Source organism: Crocodylus porosus, unplaced genomic scaffold (genome assembly GCF_001723895.1).
Source record: "Crocodylus porosus isolate Cpor-Errol unplaced genomic scaffold, CroPor_comp1, whole genome shotgun sequence".
In the NCBI taxonomy this organism is placed as follows: Eukaryota; Metazoa; Chordata; order Crocodylia; family Crocodylidae; genus Crocodylus; species Crocodylus porosus.
The window spans coordinates 34,186,238-34,212,514 of NW_017728947.1; the positions used below are offsets into that span (position 1 = coordinate 34,186,238).

Genomic DNA, 26,277 nt, shown 5'->3' on the forward strand with positions numbered 1-26,277 from the left:
CAAAATGGCTGAAACCAGTTTCAGATTAACTTGGTTGAAAGTAGTATCAGACTTAACTGATTTGGCTCCAACTGGTTTATGCAATGTCTGTCCCAGAGCTCTTCCTGGTTTAACTTAAACCAGAGTCCCCCAGCATCCTGGCATGCTCTCTGGGCTGGGTTCTGTGTTTAAGCCCAGCAGTGTTGTCCCTGCCCCTCTGATCCCCAGTTGGAGCAGACAGGCAAGGATGGGCAGGGTCGGAGGTCTGGTCAGAGAGGGTATCATTCCCCCTCCCTTTCCCACTGGCAGGGTCCCAGGGCAGAGAAGCTTCTGCCCCATGTGTGGAGCTCCAGCTGCAGCTCCCAGATGCCTTGGAAGGTGGAAGGTGCCAGGGTGGGGGGCTTCAGTCTGGGGGCTGCTGCTCTGGCCAGTTCAGCCAGGGCTGGCCGTGCCCCCCCAGCACAGCTTCCCTGCAGTTGAGGGTGGGCTCTAGCACCCCCAGCTCCTGGTCTAAGCAACTGCAGGCATGTGGCCGTATGTCTGTGCAGTTACAAAGCGGTTCAGCCTAGCCAGGTTTGACTAACCCACAAAGGTTGAATCAGTTCAGGCTCCGGCTTTTTGAATGTCTGTCCCTAGCCATATAAAGGGATCAATGAGCATGTCTACCCAAAACATTTACTGCCTAATTAACTGCTCAGTAAATGCCTCAGCCTCTACACATGCAGAGCTATTAGGGTGGAGTAAACTAATTAACTCCACCTCAGGTTAGTACTTGCAAACACAAGTACTAACCTACAGCAGAGTTTTTTATTCCGCAGCAACACATGTATAGATGCTGTTGCAGTTGGCTGGGGCATGAGGGTGCTTCAGTGTGGGGGCTGCCTGCCAACTAGCTCTTCAGTGGAGCACCCTCATGCCCCAGCCAACCCCTCCGCAGCATGTTGAGCTGGGTCATAGCAGCCCTGGACTGGCAGGCTGACCCCCCTGCCAGCCGGAGCTGCTTTGACCCAGCTCAACGTGCTGCAGTCTTGGGTGCACGTGAAGATGTGGCACCCTGGAGCAATAAATTCTGGCACCCTATGCACTGGAGTTTATTGCTGCACATTACTAATGTATGTAGATGTACCTAGTGTGAAGAAAACCCATGACCTGTGCCCCACATCACTATGAGAGATTAGTGCTTTTTCATCAGTGATGAAATGAGAGCTGGGTGAAAGAAAAAAGTGTTATTTAGAAATATTCAGAGAGTTGTAGACATTTTGATGGGTTTTGGTCACACAGATATGTTTTTATTTTCTTATTTTTTAATCTAGATGGTAGAAGTGGAAGATGATAACACAGTTGCTTTCTGAGCTGATTCAAGAAAGATTGTAAAACAATTTCTACCAGAGAAGCACTAAGCTGACTTTTACTTGTACTGCTCTGAGTATAAGTGATTTGGTGCCTCTAGAAGTCAGCTTTTGCTGCTTACTCAGAAGTAGTAGCCTCCCTTTGCTCAGTCACTTTTTCTTTTTTGTTGCAGCATGGGTGTGACTTTCAGCTCCCCCTCCCTGTTATGTCACTACTTGAACTCTTTGGAATCAGAATAAAAACTGCAGCAAACTTCCGAGTCATTGACTGCAGGCTCAACAAGAGTTAGGGCTTTTTGTCTTTGTGCAGCTTGCAAGGATCTGTCGAGTTTTTTGCAAAAGTAACTCTGAGGAGACAATGGTTAAGTTACTGTTGTGGGCAACTTTTGGATTATGTTTTCTTAAACTTTGTGAAGCACAGACACGTAAGTACTGTATGAATGAAAATGCTAACGTCTGCTATTAAGTTTTATGCTTAGGACAGCGGCAACCATCCAGCCAGCTGGTTAGCAGCCTCTTTGCCACATGAGCATGTCTCTTTGAATCAAGTTTTATTGTTTTTAAGTTATTCTCTGGTGAAACTTAGACAGAAATGTAAACTGTGCTGTTTTTCTTTTTACTTAAAAGCTAACCAGTATTTGGTAGCATACAGCTGCTACAAGTACTTTGAAAACTAAACTGTTACTCAAAGTTTATACTAACAAGTATGATAAGGAATTGATCTTTAGCAGAGCTGTTCAAATTCAACAATAGAAACTACCATCATGTATGTACATTGCTGTACCGTTCTTGTAAAACCGACAGTTTGTAGGAGGTGGGGGGGAACCCCTCTTGGCATACAATAGCTGTATTCTTAGGATCACACAAGCTGAACTAAAAGCTATTACATACTGGATTTTAATGCAAAAGCTAGGACAGGCAGGAAATTCAACTTCTATGATGAAATGTGAAGAGGTTTTTATAGTAATGCTCCATGTTTCTAAACTATATTTAAAGAATTGAGGGTTTTTTGCTTTCAGGTTTTTGGGGAGGGCTTTTTTTCCTTTTCCTTTTTTCTCTTCTTTTTATTTTGGCCCTAACTGGTAAGGTTTTCAAGCAAACAACAGAGTTTGATGGAGCTGGGCAATTCAGTTGTTTCGGTATCAGCTTTCTATAGTTCTGATGTCTGCCTGAAAATATGGGAATAAATCCCTTGTTTTCACAAATGAAAGCACATCACATATGACAAAATAAAAATCACATGCCCATAATGACAAAATGCTCTTAATTTTTTATGTGGTGCAGGCACAACAGTGTTTGGGGGAAATTGCTACGCCTTTAATAGTCTCATAGTAACAGAAACTGCCTTGAGGTGCTTTGGCAGAGAATCAATTATTCTTCTACCTTTTTCCATTAACCAGTTCCTAGGAATCTATCAAAACACATATTTTTATAGACATTGCCAACGCAATTTTTTTTCTTATACTGAACCTCCTGCTTATTTCAATAAGTAAGTGTTAGAATGGTTCCTATGGCGCAAGATCTATGAATGGGTGTGTCAGATCGAACAGTTCCAGACTCATCCCTGATTTCTGGAAAAGTCACGTTGTATTACAGTCTGAAGTATTCTTCCCATGATACTAAACATGCAGTTAGATACCTAGACAATGCATGTATATTCAGGGAGGAGCGATACACTTGTAAGGTATATCTGAGGTGTGGCTAGAGCCTTGCTTAATGTTTATATAGCATACGCATGTTCAGTCAGATTTTGTTATCACTTGCTCAATTCATTTTTCCTTTTATGAACTGCTGTAAACAGGAGTGCCATAAATAGTCACCGTTTGAAGTTACTATAAGGCTAATATTTTTACAGTAGGAGATATAAGGGGAAAAAAAGCTAGTCCTCGGTATAGTTAACACAAAAACATACCAAGCTTAACATATACCCGACAGAGAATTTTCTTTCTAGGCTTAGCAAGATATTAGATTAGAGCGGTGGTATATTTTAGCTTATATGCAGTGCATTCCAAACTGACTCTGTAGCCGCTACAGACTTCACAACTACAGTTGATATTTTAAGGTGTACTTTTTTACAGTGCATCACAAAGTACTGGAAATTGCACTTGGAGCTTGATTTAAAGGGATGGGCCCGAAGCACAAAATTCAGTTCTTGTCCTGATTTTTTTTTTAATTCTTCAAATTTTTGGAATGATTCCTCCCAGGAATATTGGTTTCGACTCACCTGGGACATTCCAGGTTGTTTGGAAGGTCTCAGATGCAAGTTACAGAGGGTTCAGCCATTCAGTTGGGAAACTATTAAGCAGGGGGCTGATTGACCGTGGAGCAGAATTAGAATCCAGTTAGAGGTATATATGTTGGTGAGGCCATGAAAATGCTCTAAATGACAAGGCTAAAGGACAGGTGAGGGTCATGAGTGATACCTGCTGAGAAGCAGGGTCAGTGGTGTCGCTAGACTGCTACTGAGATCTGAGCTGGGTATGACTTTAGCTGTGCCCTTAGCTAGCTGCCTTACACTTGATCCAATTTCCAGAACTAGGAGGAACGGATGTGGGCGTCACAGTTTGGGATTCTATGGCATGAACTGCCACTCCCATTGTGCCCATATAACGCTATTACCTTTACGTTTTTGGCTGTAGTTGAGTAACATAGATGTAAGTGATGACAGAATTTAATGCAGTAAGTTAGGGAGATCTGTGAAGGCATCAGTGAGGGAGATTTCAAGGGAACTGAAGGGATGAAAATGGAAGCCTGTGAATGCCACTGAGGGAGAGAGCATGCCCATCCACATAGAAATGCTGGCCAGAGTGGCAGCCCAGGCTGAGATGACAAGATGGGGATGACATACTGCCTATGAACTGAAGAGAAAGGGATTGTGTTCTGTCTGTTGCATCTTTTATACAAACTTACAGAAAACAATGTGAACAAGCCCTTTGTGCTAGTTTATTTTCATAAGGATGTTACACTATGTATATTGGCTCTTCTCCCAAAGGTTGGAAGTAACACCATTTTAATGAAGTTGGGCTGGCATTATTTAACGGGAAAGGTTCAAAACTGCTATTGAGCTGTTCCTAGCAAGCTGGTGAGCCATGGCTTGTGATGGCACAGTAGTCTGGAGGGAGGTTATTGTTGGTCCATTGGTGATGGCAGGTCTCACACCCAGTTTTGGTGGTGTGGACACTGGGGTAAGTGGCTGAAAGCCTAGAGGTCATAGCAGAATTATTCACAGTGCGGCCATGTCAGATGCTAACAAATCTGTGAATTCTGCTAAATACCTTGTCACAAGCACAAGGAAGGAAGTCTGTTACTACAATGCCGTGGCAGCACATGGTAGGAGTGGAAAAGGGGCTCAATGAGGAGGTGAAAATGGCATTATAGAAAGGGCCAAAGGCCCTTTAAACATTATTAGGAGGGAACTGAGCAAGTTAGCTAAGCCTAAACAAAGTGACAAAACAGTATCCTCGGTAGGGGACTGTTCCAGTGTTTTTAAGTGCCAAGAGTAGAAGAATTAACACTTTTGCTATTGTTCTAGCACTACAAATGCACAGCAGCTTCTACAAAGCTAAACAAAGTGAGAGGGTGCTAAACAAAGATCAGATACCTTGTCCTGAAAAGTTTCTAGACCAGAGGGAACAACAGCATGTGGAGAAGTGTGCGTGGCTATCAGCAGCTACCCAGAACCTGGGCCGGCTGAAGCTGGGAGGGTGCAAACAGCTTCTGCCTCCCCGCCCTGGCCCCGTCTGTCTCCTGGCCCTGGGTTCCGGGAATGCAGCAGGTGCCAGCACTGCACCCGTCAGGGCCGGGGCAGGGAGGCAGCAGCTGTTTGCGGCCTCCCAAACAGCTGGCCCAGGCTCTGGGGTAGCTGCTGCCAGCCATGGTGCCCGGGCTACTTGCAACAGGGCTTGCAGCCTCCCAGCTACCTGCTGGGAGCAGCCTGAGCTCCTGGCTGGCACCAGCTGCCTAGAGCCCAGGCTGGTGGTGGCATGCTGAGCAAAATGGCCTCACATGCCATGCTCGGCACGCATGCTGTGGATTGCCGACCCTTACCCTAGGGGGTACGTATGGGCAGGCAGTGATGGAGCACTGCCACCCACCACCCCACGCCACCGCCTCCCAGGGCAGGGCCAGGGTGAGGGCAGTGGTGCCCCCCTGTGGGCCACTCAGGCACTGCCTGCGCAATCAGACAAGGGTGGTGCGGGGGAGAAGCTTGCACATGGCGGCAGCTGCCACCACCATCCACCACCCCACGCTGCTGCTCCGCGTCTGGCCACGTGCTACCCTCGCCTTGTTCCACATCCAGCCATGTGCCACAACCTCCTCTTTGCGCCCCCTCCCCCCCTCCGGCTCCATGACCAGCCACTGGGGCTACACTTATTTAAAACGGTTGAAAACTCCTGCACTATAGGATGAATTGTAGCAGTAATCAAATTAAATTATAGGTAGCCTATATCGTAATCAGTAAGAATAGAAAAGAGGGGGTGGATTTTGGTTCATCATAGAAAACATGTTGCTAGGATTTAATAATGTGCAGAAGACTAACAGATTAAGGCAACAGCCAAGCCAGGAACAAGTTGCAGTGTTTTTTTCCAGAGACAAGTGAGTATAGATAAAAAGATAGTACACTTAGTTCTGAATGTGTTGAGTATGATATGGTGGTAGGATATCCAAAAGGAGACATAAAAGAAATGGGTAGACTTAATAGAGACAAGGAAATGAGGACTTAAAAATCATCAACTGAGCCCATGTATTTGAAAGATGTGTTAATGGTTTTGTCCATTAACAGAAAAATTGACTAACAGGAATAGAGTAACTATAAATGGAAATACCCTATCAGAAAATCTCATGTTCCTTTTGTTCACTGTTTATGGTCTTTTGTTAATGAAAACCCATCTGAAAATGCAGTCAGGATTGGAAAAAGTAAATCTAAACCTTATACTTTTAAAAATTCACAGTGAAAAGGCAGTTTTCTAAGAGCTGCAATCAGATATGAAGCACTAAGCAAGATATTCCATCAAAACTTCCTTTAAATTACTTTATTCAGGACCACAAATGAAGTTGTATAAATGCTTATTGTGAACTGCAATTTCGCGGAGAAGATGGTTGTGGAGCAAGCACTGCCACCAGCAAAAGTTTCCCCCACATTAAGAAAAAACCACTCAGACACTGGTCCTAGAAATCAATGCCAAGGTCCAAATGCAGCATAAAAAGACAGTGGTGTTCTTTATTGTAATCTACCATCAACCAGCCACTTTATACAGTTAATTTAATGATGGCCATAGCAAATAACTTTCAAAGATCAGCACTGCATGTCTGCAAACTGGTTCAGAGATAAGCATTCCAAGTTTCCTAACACATTTCAGTACACAAGAATGTTTTACCAGCTTTAATCAGATATGTTTTCAATTTCCAGCACTAAATTCATTTCTTAGATCTGAAGTTTAAACTTCACCGTGAAAGTCAGCAAGAGAGTTGACTAATTAATGGAGTTGGACAGAGGACCTGGAGTGATTTCTCTGTAGCTCTGTTTTAAATGTAGCCATGGTACATAGTATAGCAGTACAAAACATAATTTAGGTCTCCTGTTTACAGATTTGATGTCTTGGTCACAAGACTCTCCTTTCTCCACAATACATCTGGTTATTGCAGTTCATAAAGATTCTCTAAAGATTACTGGCAGTTGGCATCACCAAACCATCAGTGGGGTAGGGGATGGGGTTGCTATAGTCATTTCTCACATAAGTCCAGCAGTTCACTGGACTATTAAAATACAGTTGCCTGTCACACCTAGAGAAGCAGTAATCATTTCAAAGCAAGGCTTGCAGCAATGGATGCAATACTGATGGCACAGAAGAAATTGACAATTCTGAGTGCTTGTCAATTCCTTAGCCTGCAAATCACAGTTGGTTTCAGCTCTGTCGGTAGCAGTTGGCTGAGATTTTCCCTTCTGCTGCTGGAACTGATCCCACCCAATGCTCTAAAGCAGCTCCAGTCTGAATGAATCTGTGTAGAGCAACAAGGGACACATGACACAGATTGGGGGGGTTTCTTAGAGAATCTTCTCTGTCAGATGGAAATTCCAGCTAATTTCAGTGTTGGCTGATGTAGTCCATGACACATTTTTTTTCTAATGAAGTCTATTGATGTTTTTTTTAACTCTGTGTCCCATTAACAAGGTAATAGAACTCTCTCTTGCAGTTATTAGATGAAGATCTGGTTTTGAGGTTTTTCCAGTCCTATGTTATGTCTCTGGTTGTGCTATGTAACGTGATACAATTTATTTCTGCACTCTTTCCACCCGTGAAGCAGAGAAAAGCCATACTGAAAACAGGGTAGAAGGTAGATTACAGCATAAAAAATATCTGCAATTAAGTTAAGGCAACCATGCCGATTCAAAGTAAAAGTCATAGGGAATGCCTGGATTTTTAAGTATGAGTTTGCTTTTCTTCTTTTCTTCCCAGCTCATGAGCAAACTATATTCAGTAGACTTCAAAGCTCTGTGATCATTGGAACTCTGTGAACTACCAAATCAGCAGGTTGCGACATTGTTTTGTGAGTTTGCAAAAATAATATCAGGAATGCAGTGGCTGAAGCAAACTTCCACCTCTGTTTCTGCAAGGGATGTTGTTCCAAAAGCAGTGTGAGATGGTCATAAAAGAGACTACCATTGTGCAGGCTGACAGCTAACTTGGAAGAGACTATTAAACAGCCATTGTCAAATACCCCATTAACATCTGGCTTTGTAAATAAACATTAAAAAAGCCCAACCCTAAGATACAGAATCACAAGCAAGGGCCTGTTTTTACATTGTTTCTGGAGACAATATACACATCCACTTTTGGGAACTGCTAACTGGCTGAAGTCCTTGGGGGAAAACAAATTACTAGCACTGGGTTTACCCAAAGTTGGGGTTTTTTTTGAGGGTTTGGGGTGTTTTTGATTTTGGTTTTCTTTTTAGCAGTGGTTGGATGTCTTTAGTGCAGTAGGATGTGATATGTGTGAGTAGGTGTGCTAAATGGTTTGTTACAGGATATTCCCATGCAGAAGTGAGTTATTTCCACAAGACCAACAGATGAGGCAAATGAAGCCCTGATATATTTAGTGGGTATAATGGTTAATTATACCTGTGTGTGTTTATTGTCAGATTTCAAACCACTTTATAAAAAAATCTCCAATTTCTTCAAAAATTCTTTAGTTCTGTAAGCATCAATTTCTGCACCCTGGGCAGCAATGGCAGCTGGGTCAGAGGTGGCTGCCATTCTTATGCTCCCTCTGAATTGGCACCTGAAGCTAGTGCTTCCCTTGCATAGTTACATTACTGACAGTCCTCATTTATAGATGAGTAAAGTAATGTAGGGAGATGTGAAATGCTACCACAAGTTAATGTGAGAGCCAGATGTGGGAATGCAGGTGCCGTGACCCCTGTGCTCTGTCTACTGGATGAAGCTGCTGTATTAGGAATATAAATAGCTAACAGGGGCGGGGTTGAAGGGAAAATATTACTTTCCAGTCTCTAAATAAAAATGATTCGTTACCAATAAATGTATCTAGGGTGGGGCCGCTTTTGTCTCCCCTTCCCATTTTACTTTAACGGATTTCCCCATTCCGCCTCCTCCTCCCGCATTGCTTTTGGATGTCTTCCATAAATAGGTTCATAGTTGGTAGGGTTGGAAGGGACCTGAGCAGATCATCAAGTCTGACCCCCTGCCATGGGCAGGAAAGGATGCTGGGGTCAAATGACCCCGGCTAGGTGTCTATCTAGCCTCCTTTTGAAGACCCCCAGGGTAGGAGCCAGCACCACTTCCCTTGGAAGTTGGTTCCAGATCCTAGCCGCCCTGACTATGAAGTAGTGCCTCCTTATGTCTACTGTGAATCTACTCTCAGTCAACTTGTGGCCATTATTCCTTGTTACCCCCGATAGTGGTAGAGGGAACAGGGACTTTCCCATAGTCTGCTGGTCTCCCTTGGCTAGTTTATAGATGGTCACCAGATCCCCTCTTAGCCTTCTCTTGTGGAGGCTGAACAAGTTCAGGTCTTGTAGCCTCTCCTTGTAGGGCCTGCCTTGCTGCCCCCTGATAATGTGAGTGGCCCTCCTCTGTACCCTCTCTATGCTGTCCACATCCCTCCTGAAGTGCGGTGCCCAGAACTGGACACAGGACTCCAACTGTGGTCTGACCAGTGTTGCATAGAGGGGGAGGATCACCTCCTTGGACTTGCTTGAGATGCATCTGTGGATGCATGACAAGGTGCAGTTAGCCTTACTGACTGCATCTACACATTGCTGGCCCATGTTCATCTTGGAGTCTATAATGATTCCAAGATCTTTTTCTGCCTCTGTGCTGACAAGAAGGGAGTTCCCAGCCTGTAGGTATGCTGCTGGTTCTTTTTCCCTAGGTGCAGTACACTGCACTTGTCAGTATTGAATCCCATCTTATTCTCATCCACCCACCACTGTAACCTGTCCAGATCCAATTGCAGCCTGTCCCTCCCTTCTAGTGTGCCCACTTCTCCCCACATCATAGTGTCATCTGCGAATTTGAACAAGGTGCTTTTCACCCTCTTGTCCAAGTCGCTGATGAAGATGTTGAATGGTGCAGGTCCAAAGACCAAGCCCTCGGGGGGGCCCCACTGCCCACATCCCTCCAGGTCGAAAAAGACCCATCCACCACCACTCTCTGGGTGCAGGCCTCTAGCCAACTGGTGACCTATCTGACTGTAGGCATCGACACCACAATCTCCTAATTTTTTAATGAGAATGTTTCTCTGTTTTCCCTTTCTTGCAGTTTATCTGGCTTCTTAGTACAGAGCCACTCCTCTGCTTGCTGAAACTTCTTCAAAGCTGCTATCACTGGGATTTCCTTCCCTTTTTCTTTAAGGCTGCTTATCGCAGAAGGCTGACTTAAAACAAAGAGAATATTCATTGGAAACAGATAGGGAACTGTTTAGATTGTGAAAGCAATTCAGGAGAACTACTTCTGCACAGATTTATTATAAACATGCCAATTAAACTATTCTCCTGCATGAAACCAGCCTGTCCAGTTTCCTGCTTTATTGCACGTGATAATAATACACATCTCTAGCACCCTTCAGCTATTTTCCAGTCACAATCATTGGATACAGGGACCCAAGAGGTAATATCCTAAAAGTATTCTGATCCAGAATAGTCATTTTTCTTTCTAGCAAAAGCTAGAGCGTTAAACTGTAGCTTCCTATAGCAATCCAGGTTGTAGCTGTATTGGTCTAGCGGCAAAAGCAATCAGAACTATACTGTTTGGTACTCTTTTCTGCGTGCGCCTAGAATATTAAAATATTGACTCTTCCATAAATAAAATAAAAATTGCCAATATTGACCCTCCCAAATTGCATACCCTGAACTCTATTGCTATCAGTTTGAAACATTTTAAAACTTTCATGATTTCTTCAGGGAGACTTGTGGCTGCTCCTTGGAATTGCTCTTAGCTGGTGGCTTTGCCATGAATAGGGTTCTACATGACTAAATCTAGAAGTCTGTTCTCCTATTTATATTGCCTGCGTTCTGATCCTTTCCTTTTTTTCAGTCTCTCTCTTTCTTTCCTCCCCCTTTGCATGTGTATTTACCTGAAGCAGTCTGATACATCTAGTAGGTTGTTATATGTCATGGTAGTTAACAGAGGACTAAATCCAACCAAGTCAAATTGAGGTTTTGGTTAGCATCTTAACTCTATTTTCAGGGGAAGTACAAATTGATCAGGCTGAGTACTCTCAAAGAATAACCCTTCAAGGACACTAGAACTGCAGGAAGGCCTACTGGTCAAATAGGTTTTGTAATGTGTCCTTTTTGTCTCTTAACCATTATTTCTGTTTCTTTGAATTTTAATCAGTTTGTACATGCAGCTTTGACTGTGGAGCCTGTAAGACGTATATATGTCTCCTTATATGTCTTATAGGCTGTGGCTTCCTGTGCCATATAAGATGGATGATAGTGACATATCTGAGTGCAACACAGGAACAAGACCTGTTTTGGACATTTTATGACATGAAATCTTAAAGCTTTCAATTTTTAGCAAAGGAAACAAAATCTCTACCACGAACTATTACTGACTGTTATCATAGCCAGTGTGTAGCCATTTCATGTAATCATTTACAGTGAGCAGCTGCCTGGAAACTACAGTTAATCAGTGGATGTCTGCAGGTGGCATTTAGTTCTGATAAGCTCGCAAGCCACTTCTATGATTGAAGGCATACACAGAGAACTGCGTAACAGTCACAGCGTGGCTTTCCTCTATGCTTCTGCAAGGTGTGTGTTGTAACTCCACGATACATTGAATCTAGTTGTCTGGCATCAATCAGCATGTTACACAGTAATGATGTTGTTTCCTTGAATTTCCTTTTGATATAATATCCCCTTTCTCTCTTTTCCCCTGTTCCCTGGCTCTTGGCAGATAGGAAAGGGTCTCCAGTCTGTTTTCTTAGTGCATCTCCCAACCATGAGTCCACCCACATTTTGAAGAGCAGGGCCTTGTTTTCTCCCTGAGTGACTCATTCACAGGAGCACCCGGCAGACTTGAGACTTCTAAGCAAGCTGCATAGAGACCTCTGAGGAGTTACATGCCACAGACTATGATGTCTATCGCAGCTCTTCACAATATCAGAATACTATGGCTTTTACTCTGGACATAGAACCATTGCTAACCATTCTCTGCTTCCTGTCTAAAGACTCCAGTGCGCAGGATAAGGAAAATAATGCTTGGCTGGTCCTCTATTAGGTGGCATACTGCATACTGCAGGACTTGAACATTGTCAAGATCTAAAATATTTATAACAAATATTGTATCTGGTTTGTTCTTTGCTAACCTTTTGCTGAGGATACAGTTTTGCCAGCAGGTTTACTTTTTGGGTAAAGTGTATTTTAATCCACGAGTGTTGCTGAGTCTTTTAGATGCTATTCACTAGAACTGAGGGGACGTGTCTATATATACCTTAATGTGCCATAATTATGGCACATTAAGTTTAGTACCTGTAATGACATGAATTACCTAAACGTGCCATACTTGGTGCTGCATATTAGCGCCAGCACATGCTTTCTTTGGCGATGCTAATGTGCAGTAGACTAATTCTGTTGTGCATTTGTGCAGTAGCATGTGTTTTGCCTGCCACACTAGTGCACCATAGAATTAGTCTATTGGGCTCTAAGCATCTCGTGTAGATGCACCCAGGCAGGGGGAGTCAATTGAAGATTAGGCTCTGTCTTCCTTTATGCATATATAACCCTTCTTCATTCTGCCTTTCAAAAACATGGTGTGATTATATTCCAGGGTGTGTTGTATGCAAGAAAAGATGTTATTATTTGGGTGCCTCTCAGTATAGGATATAGGCAACACTGAGTTTCCTAGATTCTTCTAAGCCAGGGGCAGGCAATTATTTCCAAATGGAGAGCTGCTTAATGAGTTTTGGTGAGTTGCTGAGGCCTGCAAAGGTAGCCCTGGCCCTTGACAGATGCCCTGCCCTCTGGTCACCATCTTGAGACCAGACGTCCTGCCCCTAACCCCTGACCTTTGCCATCAGAAGTGCCTCCCCTTGCCCCCCAGAAGTACTCCTTTTGGGAGAGGAATATTGCCATCTTGGAACCAGAAAAAAGTCAAAGCATACACTAAAAGTCAAACACCTACTATAAAATATTTTAATTTTATTACAAAAAACATTTTTGTTATGATTTGTGTTTACATACTGTATCTAGAGGTGACTGCATAACAACTCAAAAATAAAGTCTATCTCTGTATGGGGGATGTGGTTGGGGGTGTGTGCAGGGGGTATGTGGGGAGATGTGGCTGTGTGTGTGTGGAGAGACAATAGGGTATTCTATGGGGGGTGTATATGTGGTGGGGTTGTAGGGGCAGGATGTGGGTGTGTGGCATTAGTGGGTGTAAGGGAGGGTGTGGGACATGTAGGGACCCACCACACCCCCTCCCATGGTGCACAGCCCTCACTGCATGCAGCAGCAACAGGAGACAGGGGTGCATGGGGTGCTTGTGGCCTGTGCAGGCACTGTTGTCTGGTGGTGTGTGGTTCCAGTGGCAGGCTGCACATGGCAGCTAGGAGCACAGCTAACTACCCTGCCTCTATTGCTCAGGGCTTCATGTGGTGCATGTGCAGCTCTTTTACTCATGCACTACTGAGGGAGGCCCTGTGATGGAGCTGACTGCTTTTCCTGCCCCCTGCTTTGCAGGTCCCAGGACTTCACTGGAAGTGGAGGGGAGCCCCAACCCCTGCTTCCTGGCAGAGTCCCAAGACCTACACAGCAGAGGGCGGAGAAGGCAGCCAGCTCCATCGTGGAGCTTCCTCCAGTGGTACACGAGTGTGGGAGCTGCACATGTGCCTCATAGCGTTGCGCACAATAGAGGCAGGCTACCTGGCTGTGCTCCATCCCACTCAAGTGTCTGTCTAACCTGCACTTAAAAACATCCAGTGATGGAGATGCCACAACCTCTCAGGGTAGCCTATTCCAATGCTTTACCACCTTTATAGTGAGAGAGTTTTTTCTAAGCTCCAACTTAAATTTCCACTGCTGCAGTTTGAAACCATTGGGTGTCTATACACAAGCTGTGGGGTAGAGGTTAGGGTGATGTTTCAATAAAAGCAGCTCCTGGAGAGCTGCTCTAATTAAAATGCCACAGCGTCGTGTGTATTAAATATCCTATGTTTCAAAATGGTCACAGGGCATTTTAACTAAAGCTCATTTGATGAGTTTTAGTTAAATTGTCCTGCAGTCATTTTGAAATGTGAGACACTTAATACACATGATAGTGAGGCACACTGGAGAATTCTAATTATTCTATTTGGATTAATTGAGTCTGCTCCAACACATTCTAATTAGAATGGGTAAAGCACATGTATAGGCACCCATTGTTCCTAGTCTTGTCCCCTCTCCTATGGCCATGAAGAATAGTCTACCTCCATTCTTTTTATGATTGCTAGGAATGGGCCAGAAAGCTCTTGGTGTTTTAGCAAATAACCCAATGAAGAACCAAAACTTCTTCAGAAGTATCCCACTTCACCAAGAAAAATTAAACTGCGCACTAATATATGCATGATATATACCAGGGCTGTGCAAAGCTTTGGGTGCTGATTCAGAAGAGATTTGGCCCAATTCAGTGGCCAACTCTCTGAACCTGAATCTAACCAGGAGACCAATTAAAACTAATTTCAGAAAAGATTTGGAGAGCTTCGGCAATTTGCGCAGTTCCCATTCACTGCAGCAGAGAGTTGGACCTGGAATCTGAACTGGTAAGTAGATGACTGGAGGAGCAGAGAGGGGACCACCGGGGGACCCCCCCAGACCCCCTGAGCACTCCCCAACCCCTGCTTGTTCTCCCAGACCACACCCCATGGCTGCCTACCCCACGGGCTCTTTAAAAAAAAAACAAAAACAACTCACTGGCTGCTGCAGTAGCCTTAGAGCTTCTTGGGGCTCATGGCAGAGCCCCCTGCACAGCACAGGGCAGTGGGGATCACCCCCCTGCTGAACAGGAGCCGGTGAGTGGGGGCTTTTTTTTCCCCCTAAAGGGCTAGGAGGTGGGGTGGGCAGGGAAGCTATATCAGAGCTGGGAAACTGGACAGGGGTTGGGAGGTTTGTGGCAGAGCCTGCATGCAGCGTGGGGCAGCAGGGGGCAGCGGGGATCACTCCCCCCACCTGGTAGCAGCCAGTGATTGGGGGCTTTTTTTTTTTTTTTTAAGAGCCAGGAGCTGGGGCTGGGAAAGTGGATGGGGGCTCATGACAGAGCCCCTCAGGCAGTGCAGGGCAGTGGGGGGTAGCAGGGATCACCCCCCACTTGGCAGGATCTCATGAGTTTGGGACTTTTTTTTTCTTTTTAAAGAGCCAGGAGCTGGGGCTGTGTGGGGCAGCCATTGATGGGGCTGGGACAGCAGGCATGGGATGAGGCTTGTCTGATTTGGAGATTCAGCCAATTCAGCAGCGGACGAATCTCCAAATCAGATTCGGCCAAATCGATTCGGGACAGTAATTCAAATCACTGAATTGAATCACTGTCCCCTGAATTGGCTGAATCTGAATCCAAATCCAAATCTGAAGTGAATACTAGCTGCTTTGCACAGGCCTAAAATGTACTTGCCTATGACCTTCACTTACTTCAGTCCTTCCTGGCTGAAGGAAGGACTTAAGTTCCTATACTTTCTCAAGGCTTGCTGCAGCTACCCTCAGTAATGGCTATGATTTTCCTGTTTGTTCAGTTGATGAACTTTCCTTTCTTTTCCTTAATGTTGTAGTTTAAAGTAACTATTACATCAGGTGAGTCAGAAGGGAACTTCTGTGATCAAAAGCTGGGTTGAGGACAGCCTGTAGGTGTATAAATTACCAGGGAGCTTGGAATTTCATCATTAGTTCAAAGTATGGGGGATTTGTTGTAACTATCTAGAGGGAGTAAAAGTTTAGATGGAGAAAAGTGAATGAGTTGAAAAAGTATTGAATAAGGGCAAAAAAGCATTTTTTATCAATAGAATACAACGAACTTTCTAGTGGAGGTCACCATCATTATCCCCATTCTACACATGGGGAAGCCAGGGGGCAGATATGGAAAGTGATGTCACACACTGGGCACATCTACATGTGTGCATTTACTATACAATAGCCAAAATTACAGCACAGTATGGGCTCATGTCAACATATACACTCCCATACTGTGCAGTAAGTATGGGGACTTAATGCCTACTTTAGTGTAAATTTGATACCTGCATCATGCCCAATTCGTTACTGCACAGTAACATGTGTAGATGCCTTACTGTGCAGTAACACTGTGTGTGGACTGACTCTGGACTACCTGAGCAGTAAATTTAAGCTGGTGTAAATGCACGTGTAGACACACCCAGTAACAAGTACAAGAATAGATCCCAGGTCTCCTGACTGGGGTTTAGTGCTCTGTGCATTAGCTTACACTCCCGTTTTCAATGAGAATAGACGCTAGAACTTCAAACATCAGCAATATAGGAAGGCCTTGAGCATGCCTATTAGTGCTGTGGAAACTAATGTAATTAAGATAGAACCAGGGATATTTTCTGGGCTGTGCTGTCCTTGAATTCAAACTAGAAAGGAATCCAAGAAACAGAGCTATGTGGACCAGATTTATGTAAACTATCCTTGGGTCTTACTTATGGATATCGGTGGGACAATCCAAATGAGAAAGTGCTCTCCAAAACAAGTGTGTACTTCAGAAATAAATTGCAAGAGTGTGTCTACAAGCAGCAGTACAATAAATGCTGGTTGCAAACCTCTACTTGAATTGTTAGCAATACCAGGCAGCTAAACTGTTGACAGATTTTGTTACTCACGTAGGGGAGCTCAGGTTGTTCTTTTATCGGCACTGCAGCTCACAGTTGTCTAACCGCTGATTCACAGGAAGTTCAGCCATTTCAGGAAGACATCACATTTTTCACTAAGAGATGTACTTGTGAGACAAACAAACCCTACAAACAAAAGTAACCATGGCAATGCTTGAAGGTACTGATGTGACTCAGTCTCTCACCCTTTTAATAAACTGGTTTTATAACTTAAGTTCATGATAGCTTTTTGAGTAGCTTCCACTTTTGCCAACTAAGCACAGTCAGTGTCACTTGAACTAACAATTTTGCCAGGCAGCACCAGTGGTAAAATACCGTCAGTGACATACTTTCAGCTTGCACAGTGTCTTGTTGGAAAGGCAAATGTTTCCCCTTTACAATTACTAATACTGGATCCTCTGTAGAAATTGTTTCATTCTGAAATACCGGTATTAATTAAATGGTAATCGTAACTGGTCAATTACTTTGTGTTCATTTTATACTTAAGGAGATTTATTTGAAGGTGGCTTTGGTCAGGTACCCCTGACAATTGTTTTCTTTTAGTTTAAATTTTCTAACTGTAATCATTCTGCTAAGCAGAAGGTTTAAAAATTATACAGATATTCAGTTTTCTTTGGACCAAGAGTCCTGCTGATGTTTTGCCACTTTGGGGACTTGTTCCTACATAGCTCAGTATTATTTGGCATGGATTCTTATTAATATCTAGTGATTGTTATGCATAAAGATATTATTCATGCTGGATTCAGTTGGTTCATTTCATTGTAGCTAGGAGTAAGCTTGAGTGCCTGTTTTAATATCACTTTACAAGTTCAGGAAATCTCGTGTATGATCTATCACCACTGTTTGTATGCCATTCAAAAAAGGACTTTATTGCATATGTCAATTATTTTGCTGATGTGTCTGTCATTCAATGTAATGCTTCCTAGGGGGATAAAACAGGATTCAAAAACACCCACAAAAAGTTCTTTCCCCTCAAGATGAAATTGGTTGATCCTACTCTTTGCTGGGGATAATAATGGGTTACTGCTGACTGATTATTAGATAAAGGCCCTTGTAATAGCTTTAATTTATGGCTCATGAAAGCAAAGGGTGCCTGTAGATTCATGGGATATCTGCTCCTGAATGCTGTAATAATAGCACATTGGAGCAGACTTGATTAATCAAGTCTGGAGTGTGGTAATTAGCACAATCCAGCAGCCTTGGTGTCTCGTTTATTCAGTGTCCCAGAATTTCAAAATGGTGGCAGGGGTGCTTTAACTAAAGCTCATTCAATAAGCTTTAGTTAAAGTGCCTCCACTGTCATTTTGAAGCTTGAGACGCTGAATACATGGGATGCTGCAGGTGCTTTAATTAGAGCAGCTTCCAAGAGCACACGTAAAGATGCCTTGAATTTCCAATTCTAATCCACCTGTTTTAATACCAGTCTTCTTAGTTAAGCAGTTCCCATCTCAGTTGAATTATGATCTGAACATCTAAACAGAATATTATCATCCCATACTTTTCCTCATGATGAGAAGAGTTAGCTGAAGTGCCAGTTTGTTTCTACAGGTATTTCTGCTTTTCTTGATTGGGGTAAAAGCATAGAACCTATTGTCTGTTATATTAGGCCCTGTCTACACATGTTGGTAATGGTGCAATAGGTTCTAATGCACAATCCATACAACCACATCCTCTGCTGTGCATGGCAGGAGGTGTGATTGTGCCTTATTGCTGGTGCTAGCTGACAGTCTTCTCTGTTGCAAGTCCCAGCCCCATCTGAGGGTGGCGCAGCCCCAACAGCTTGTTGCCAATGCAGGCTGAGCTGGAGGGGAGACCCTGCTATATGTGCAAATTAAAGCTGGATAGCAGCCAGCTATAAAGTTAGTACATATTTTTGAGGTCCAACTTTATAGCTGGTTGGAGTTTTTTATGGTGTGATAACTACTTTGCACATGCAGCTGGTCGTAAGGTAATCACTCAATTAACCGGTTAATTGTGTGATACCTGTAACATGTACAGGGGCCTTAGTGTTATCTCTTTTTTCTTCCATTTCCCCATATGTGAGATTTTGGACTTGCTTTCTTTTTAACTGCTATATACATTTACATATATAACATATACTGTATATTAATGTATGTATGCAGTTTTTACTACAAAGCTTATATGAACATAAACATTAGATAAAATGATCCAGGTTAAAAATAAACATTATTCAAATAAAAGCATATAATTATTCTTGCCAGGTTTGTAGTAGTAATTTCCTAGTAAAATTTTTGTTAACATTTTCTAATTATTATAAAAGCTTTAATCCTGAAACAATTTTAGAAAACAGCTAAACTAGGAATATAAGGAGTCTTCATGACATCTAATTCAGTCTGTTCTGTGGATGACAAAAAGGCTACAACTTTCTTAGCAAAGTGTCTTGCTTGATAGCATTTTCAACACCAGTCTTTGGAATCTTGGAGGCATACCCTGTATAAGATTACTGTTAGTGCTACTTTCTGGCTGCTTAGCACCACTGAGCAGAGGCTTGCTGAGTGGTGCTAAGCTGGGAGGTCCCTCAAGATAGTGGAGAGATACATTCGGAAGGATCTGTCCTTATACTTGCTGTCTTTTAGTGCTAGGTATGTGTTAGGGGAAGAAGTGGTAACAGCTCTGCTTCAGTATGAGAAATCTGAGCTGAGTTAGAGCACTACAAGAATTTTCCCATTGACTTCAATGGACTCTGAATAAGGCTTTTTTTTCCAGCATATTGTGCCAACAGTCTCATGTGAAATTGCATGTTCCCAAATGCCTTTTTTTCTTTGACTTTCTTTGGTTTTAGTTCCAGCAACAGCAGCTCAGCTCAGGTCTCCAAGCGGGTGAAAAGCTCAGGCTTCACTATTCAGCTGCTGTGCTCATCCAAATGCTTCTATAGTTCATTTCATGGTCTACAGCAGACAACACTTAAACATGTGTATTTCATATGTTCATGTTTGTGTGGTACATACACTGTGTGCTTCCAGTTTTCCAATGAAATTACCATTGATGCCATTCCTGAATTGAAAGCATTCTTATGCCTTAGTACCTCAGATATTTTGGTCTATTGTGCTTAAAATCAGCATAACTATCAGCTCGCTTTCTGGTTGTTGAGTACAATGATCCATAGGTCATAGATCAATAGGTGCACATGGAAATACATCTCAGTTTTCCCTCAGGCCCCTTCAAGATTGTTTGTGTATTTGAGTGCTGGGGGTGGGGGGCAGTAGGTAGGAAAGTGGTGGTGGGTGGGCTGGGGGGTGGGGAACTGCAGCTGGGCAGGAGCATGGGGCTGGGTGGGTGCACAGAGCTTGCACTCGGGGTGGGAGGGGCGGCAGGAGCACAGAGTTCAGGTGGGCAGGGTTTAGGTGTGTGGAGTTATGGGGCCTGAAGGAGGGTAGGGGGGTGTGGGGACCTCCCCACACACTCCCCTTCATGGTGCACAGCCCCCATGGTGCACTTGGGGTGTTCATAGCCCACACAGATGCTGCCACCCAATGGTGTGCAGCTCCAGCCAGTTCTGGGAGATGCACATGGCAGCAAGGAGTAGAGCCAGGCTGGCCCACCTCTATTGCATGGGACCCCCCACAGGTCACATGCAGCTCCTGGCACTCATGCACCACTCTGGGGAATCCCCGTGTGATGGAGCCAGCTGCCTTCCCCACTCCCTGCTGCAACATGCAGCTGCTGGGACTCCACTGGGAAGCAGGGGGGATCCCTTTCACTTCCGGTGGAGGTCAGCATGGACTGTTTGTCCTTGAGTATATTTTTCTTTCTCAGACATATTGGTTAGGTACAGATGTTACACATAACATGTGTTAAGTGCACAGAAAGGACTTTAAAGCTGTAACAGAACAGATGTTCACAGCAGTTAAAATATTGAAAAATGGCAGACCCCACTCTACGGGTGCATACAGACATTTAGGCAGCCTGTTGGGGAGGCACTCTAACTATGGCACTTTACACAAAAGCACCATAGTTAGAGTGCCATTGAACCCAACAGGCATTTGCCTGTTGCCTGTTGAGTGGGGGTGCTTGAAGCCTACCTGCACTGGCCCTAGCCAGCAGGTGGGAGCACTCCAGCAACCTCCAAGGAGGCTGCCAGACAGCCCCTCTCCTCAGCCCCAGCCCCCCTCACCAGCTGGCAACTGTCAGCAGTGGCTGGGGCAGAAAGTGGGTGGGTTCAGAGCCCCCTGCTGTGCACCCCTCTCCAACTACCCCTGCTGGGCTCTTGGAGGGAGCTGGGCCAGGCTGGGCCCATAAGTGGGGGCTCTGTTCCCTGTCTGCCCCAGTACCAGCTGTGTGCTGCCACTGTCAAGAGGCTAGGGAGGGGTGTGAAAGAACAGAGGCCCCCCTCCTGCATAAGTCCTGCCTGCCTCCCCCCAATACCCCAGCCAGGGTAGCTGAGTGGGGCCTGTGAGATGGAGGGACTCCCTTCCCCCACACTCCCACCTGAGCCTCTTGACAGTGGCAGCATGCAGCTGTTGGTTTGGCTTGGCTTGGCTTTCCCATGCCTGGAGCAGGGGTGGTGGGGGGAATGGAGCTTCCCTACTAGACAGGCCTGGCCCAGCTCTCCCAAATACCCCAGCAGGTGTAGCTGGGGGGAGTGTGTGTGTGAATGGGGTGACTGCCGTCTGCACCCCACCCCTTCCACCTCGCTGTGTAGAGAGGAGACATAAATTTTTCTGTCTCCTCTTTGTGACAGCCCTGGAAGTGGGGTTGAGCTGGTCATCACCTATGAGCACCAGCCCAGCCCTACCAAAGCCCCTGGGATGCAGGCAGAATTGCCTGAAATTAACCTTCAAAGTGAACGTGTATACTAGTTTGCTAAGGCACTCTGCGTAGAGTGCCGTCATGTGATACTACATCAGATGAGGGTTAACTTTGTGTGCAATCCACCATTTTTAAAGCACTGTGCAGCCCTGAATTTTTGTTATGTTATGGCTACAAAGCACTTTTGGTAGCCTCATCTTGTGAAAAGTGTGACTTCTATACACACCCTAAATTACCCCTTGATGGATGTGGTATTAGACTAATGCACTTTAGGTTAGTGTGCTTTTTTTTTAAATGTCTATAGTACATCCTCCATGCCTCTCTGTAGGTCACATTCTGCCACTATCCTAGGGGTCCCCCCCTGGGCAGCTTGCTGGCTCATCTGCTCTGGGTGACCAGTTTAGCCCCTTCCCTAGGCTGTCACAGATAGGGAACAGAAAAGGCTCTCTCTCTTTCCCGTGGGTGACTGGTGCTGCCTTAGTCCGGGGGGGGCACATGACCTGTGACCAATCCCACTGACTGGGGGGGTGGGTCCCCTGTGGCTGATCCTGTCAATGGGAGGGAGTCCCCCTATGGCCAGTTTTTCTGCCTGGGGGGGAGTGCCCCTGCAGCCAATCTTGCTGTCTGGAGGGGACCCCCACAGCCAATCCTGCTGTGGCCGATCACTGTGACCAATCGCTGCAGCCACTTCCAGGTATGGCTGCAGCTGCTTCTAGGAGTGTCTGCAGTGATTGGCTGACACTTGCAGGCGGGGCACTGGTGCTCCCTCCTGCCCATAACCTAAGTGGTGAGTGCAGCCAGTCAGGGGGGTGCACTGATGCTCTCAGAGAGTGCAGATACACTCCCGTGCACACCCTACTTGTTGCCACTGCTCTTCCCAATGCACCCTCTCTGCCATGCAGATTATTTTCCACTAAGCTTGCAGGTTTGGGGCTTGGTGGAGACCAGATCAGGTCTGCACAGCAGAAGAGGTTCTATTTTCTCCCCGTCCCCAGCCCCAGTTCCAGGAGCAGAAAAAAGCTGGGTCAGACATCCCTATACTGCATGTTTGAGACCAGCATTTTTCTGTAGTGCAGTGGTTATCAAGTTTGTTTCACATGTGAAAGGCCCCTGGTTCAAAACCAAATCTTTAGTGCAAACAGCTAAAGTTATGGGGTTGGACTAGATGAGCTCCTGAGGTCTCTTCCTACCCTAATTTTCTATGATTCTGAATGCCGTTACATTAGCAGGAGGCTAGGGTGGGGGGGTCGCCCCCCAGGGTCACCCCTCCCCAGCTTGCTGGCTGGGTTCACATAGCAGGGTGGCTTTCTTCCATCTCGATTTGATTCTCCTGACAGCTGCAGCCAGGAGCTGCAGTGTGAGGCTTCCTGGCCCAGCTTTTTGCCACACCAGGAAGTGAGGCTGGGGAGGGGTTTGGGAGTCCCCCAGCCATGTGGACCCAGCCTGGCCCCCTACTGAGACCCCAGCCAGCAAGCTGTGGGGTGGTCATCATGGTGGAGGGGCTCCATTCATCACCCTCCCCCCAAATAGCTTGTTGGCTGGTGTGTTGGTGGGCTGGGCAGGTCTTCATGGGTGGGGGGCTCTCTTTCCACCCCACCCCTAGGCTCAATTCCCAGAGTGGTGGAAAGCTGGGCCAGGCAGCCCCATGCTGCAGCTCCTGGCTGCAGCTGCCAAGAAGCCGTTGTGAGGCGGGGAAGGGAGCCCCCTCTGCCATGCAGATCACCCCTGAGACCCAGCCAGCAAGCTGTGGAGGGACCCTTCAGTGGCGGAGGCTCCATTCTCCCCTTCTCCCCCCAAACACTGCTGACAGTTACTAGCTGGCAGGACGCCCCCAGCCTGCTGGTCTTGGCCAGTGCAGGCAGGCACTAAACCTTCCACCAGGGGCTTTCTGACCATCTGTACTTAGCCATTATCAGCAGTCTTGTTCATTTTAATGAGCTGTTTAGGCTAAGCTTGTATATCTCTGGCTGTTCTTCAAATTGTTAAAAAGAGATTCCTTGGGTGCCCTTTTGCTTTTTTTAGTTTGTAGAAAAATGGCTTTTAATGTTGCTAAAGCCAATATATGTTTCTTTGTAGTCATTTAAAAAAAAACTTTTTACCACTGTCTAGTTTTCCTTTAAAAACTTTCTTTTCCTGAAAACATTGACAATACTTTTTAGAAGGCTTCATATAGAACTTGGAGGAAGCTATGTACAAACTGATCCCATCTTTTTTCAAATTTATGTTGTAATGTTATTGGAAATAATTCCCAGTGTCATCAATTATATCATGTTGTAAAGTTTTAAAATGGAAAATCTGTTTTACGTTTATGGTTGATCACTGATATTTCCAGTTGCACATCTGGGCCACTTGACTCAAAAACCCAGAGAAGAGGATGATAATTATGCTGCTTTTAACCACAGTTTAAAAAAAAGATTTGTTGTATTACCTGGTTTGGTCTTCTTGAATGAGCATAACTCAGCTGTTTTCCTATGTGATCACCTGTATCACTTTTGCATCCAGTTTCCAGGTATGGGAACATCAAGAAGCAAAAGAAAGCTACCACTTAAGTCTTTTATAACATTTTTCTTTATTAGATTTCAAAAGACTTTATGAAGGAATGCATTATCATTATTCCCATTCAACAGATGGGAAAGCTGAGGCACAGAGGCAAAATGATTTTCTCAACATAGCCCAACAGGACAGTGGTAGAGCTAGAAAGGGAACTCAGAATTTATGATCCCCAGTTCTGAGATCTAACCATTGGAAACACTGCCTTCCCCTTCCCCCTCACCAAAAAAGAAGTTGTTTTAAAACGCCAATAAGTGTGGACAGATGTTCTCCCCATCATTGTTCACTCACTTCTGAATTTGTGTCAGTACCTCCACCCGGAGCTAATGGAATCAAGCCTGACAAAAATTTAGAAGTCTGCATGGGTTACTTGTCCGTACTCCCTTATTCAGTCTTTGGGATTACACTAACGATGTGTTGTGGAGTTTTTCTTGTGTCAGCCTTGGTCATTATGTTTTCACCATCTCAAGGGGACATATTTGATAACTGTCTAATTCCAGGACTATGATTTCATCGCCTTGAGCTTTTCACTTTCCCATTGAAGTATTTGTCTCAGCTGCACAGCTGCTCCATGTTCCGATGCAGCCTGTATATTGTCATTCTAAGTCTGTCTGAAGCCATTACAAATAAAATAATATTTAATACAGCCAACAAGGAAGTTTACCATAAGTGATGACACTACATAGGCTTGCTCAGGATGTTTACTAGAGCAACTGTTGCCAAGCAGATAAAGCATGGTTAGAAGTTCCATTAACAGCATATTTCTTTGCAGCAGCTGCTAAGGAATGAAATAAATTTCTTGTCCTTACTTGCAGTGACTCAGTGGTTGCTTGGCTTAATGATATTCATTTCATTCCTGTTTTTAATAAAGCTATTTTAAAAGTCATTACTGTTGCCAGATTAAAAGACCAAAGCATTTTGTCTACCCACAGAACAGATATAAAACCAATGACTTTGGAAGCCTGAAGTCAGATTCACCAACAAGGACAGTCCATAAAAACAGCTCTGTGCTCAGGTCACATTCCACATCAGCATTTTCGGTGTGGAGCTATTAAACAAGAGACTAAACAGCAGGCTCAGAATAGTACAAAACTGTTAAAAATACTCCAGGCAAGTATTTCTGAGTTCTCTGGGCAAATCTGGAGTTATTTGGGCATATAATGTATTTACTTAAACACAAGCTGAGTTCCCCATCCCGTTCTCCTTCCCCACCCCAGCATAGGGGAAAAAAACCCTTTGTCTTACATTTGCATAGAAAGACACACCACTAAGTACACTGTCTAGCTCTGAACTGCTGCTGAAAGCAGCATGTGCTCAGTAATGGGAACCAACTATGAAGCTGATTAAATGCAGCCAGTGCTGGGCATGACTATAAAACACATGGCCTACATTGGGTGAACATGCCTACGGGAACCTTTTTTTTTGGCCCTTAAAAAAGCTGGCAGGTGTTCCCTCCACAGGGGCCAGGCCTGGAGGCACTGAAATACCAGAGCCAACCCTGACACCCTCCCATTGGTGCCAAAAATACAGAGATGCTGATTGGAACCTTTTTTTTTTTAAGCACATTTTCTTAAAAACACACTTATCTCCCTACACTTACATAGCTTCAGATTTTGAGCACCCTTGTTTTACCAAAATTTCATATAACACAACAACTACATCTCTAAAAACATGCAGCTACATATATGAAACCCTTAAACAACATACATCAACTTCCCACAACAGAAACTCTTACAGAACTCTTTTTCTTCATACAGAAACCCACAAAAAAACTATTGCTTCAGTAACCACCTGAAACTCTCCATCCCTCCCATCAGTCCTCTCTGTTGGTTTAGTGAGACAAGTTTAGCCCCCACCCCTTCTTCATATTCTGATGTATACTTTAGCACCCTTTCAATCAAAAGTCTATCTCTAACTACTATATTTATATTTCCATGTATAATACATATTTTACATCTCCCCCTCGCAGTATCTTGACTCTGCTTATGACCTTGTCTTTTCTTATTCTTTGTGCTAATGGTTCCATGCTGCACACAAGTAGTAGTGGCAACATGGGGCATGCATGCATTGCCCCATATGGATTTTAAAGGCCTCGCTTAGACGCTTATTAATTTGGATTTCACTGTTCACCTCTCTATACAATAGTCTTATCTAACCTATACATTTCTCTGGGAACCCCATTTTTCCTAGCACTTTGAATATGTAATCATGATCCATCCACCCTGTCATATGCTTTATCTAAATTTAGGTTTGCTCTAACTGTTTGTTTTCCTCTCTTAGATATGGGACTGTGTATCTCTGA

The 26,277-nt window shown here is 44.5% G+C and overlaps 1 protein-coding gene across 1 annotated transcript in view; it reads left to right on the forward strand.

Annotated features, from left to right (window-relative positions):
* Nucleotides 1-1,483: 1,483 nt before the first annotated feature.
* CD44 (CD44 molecule (Indian blood group)) overlaps nucleotides 1,484-26,277 on the forward strand; it is a 92,494-nt gene continuing 67,700 nt past the window's right edge. Inside the window, exon 1 of the mRNA XM_019551930.1 lies at nucleotides 1,484-1,753. Within this exon, the coding sequence (XP_019407475.1) occupies nucleotides 1,687-1,753 (67 nt within the window). The 5' untranslated portion in view covers nucleotides 1,484-1,686. The remainder of the gene's footprint in view (nucleotides 1,754-26,277) is intronic.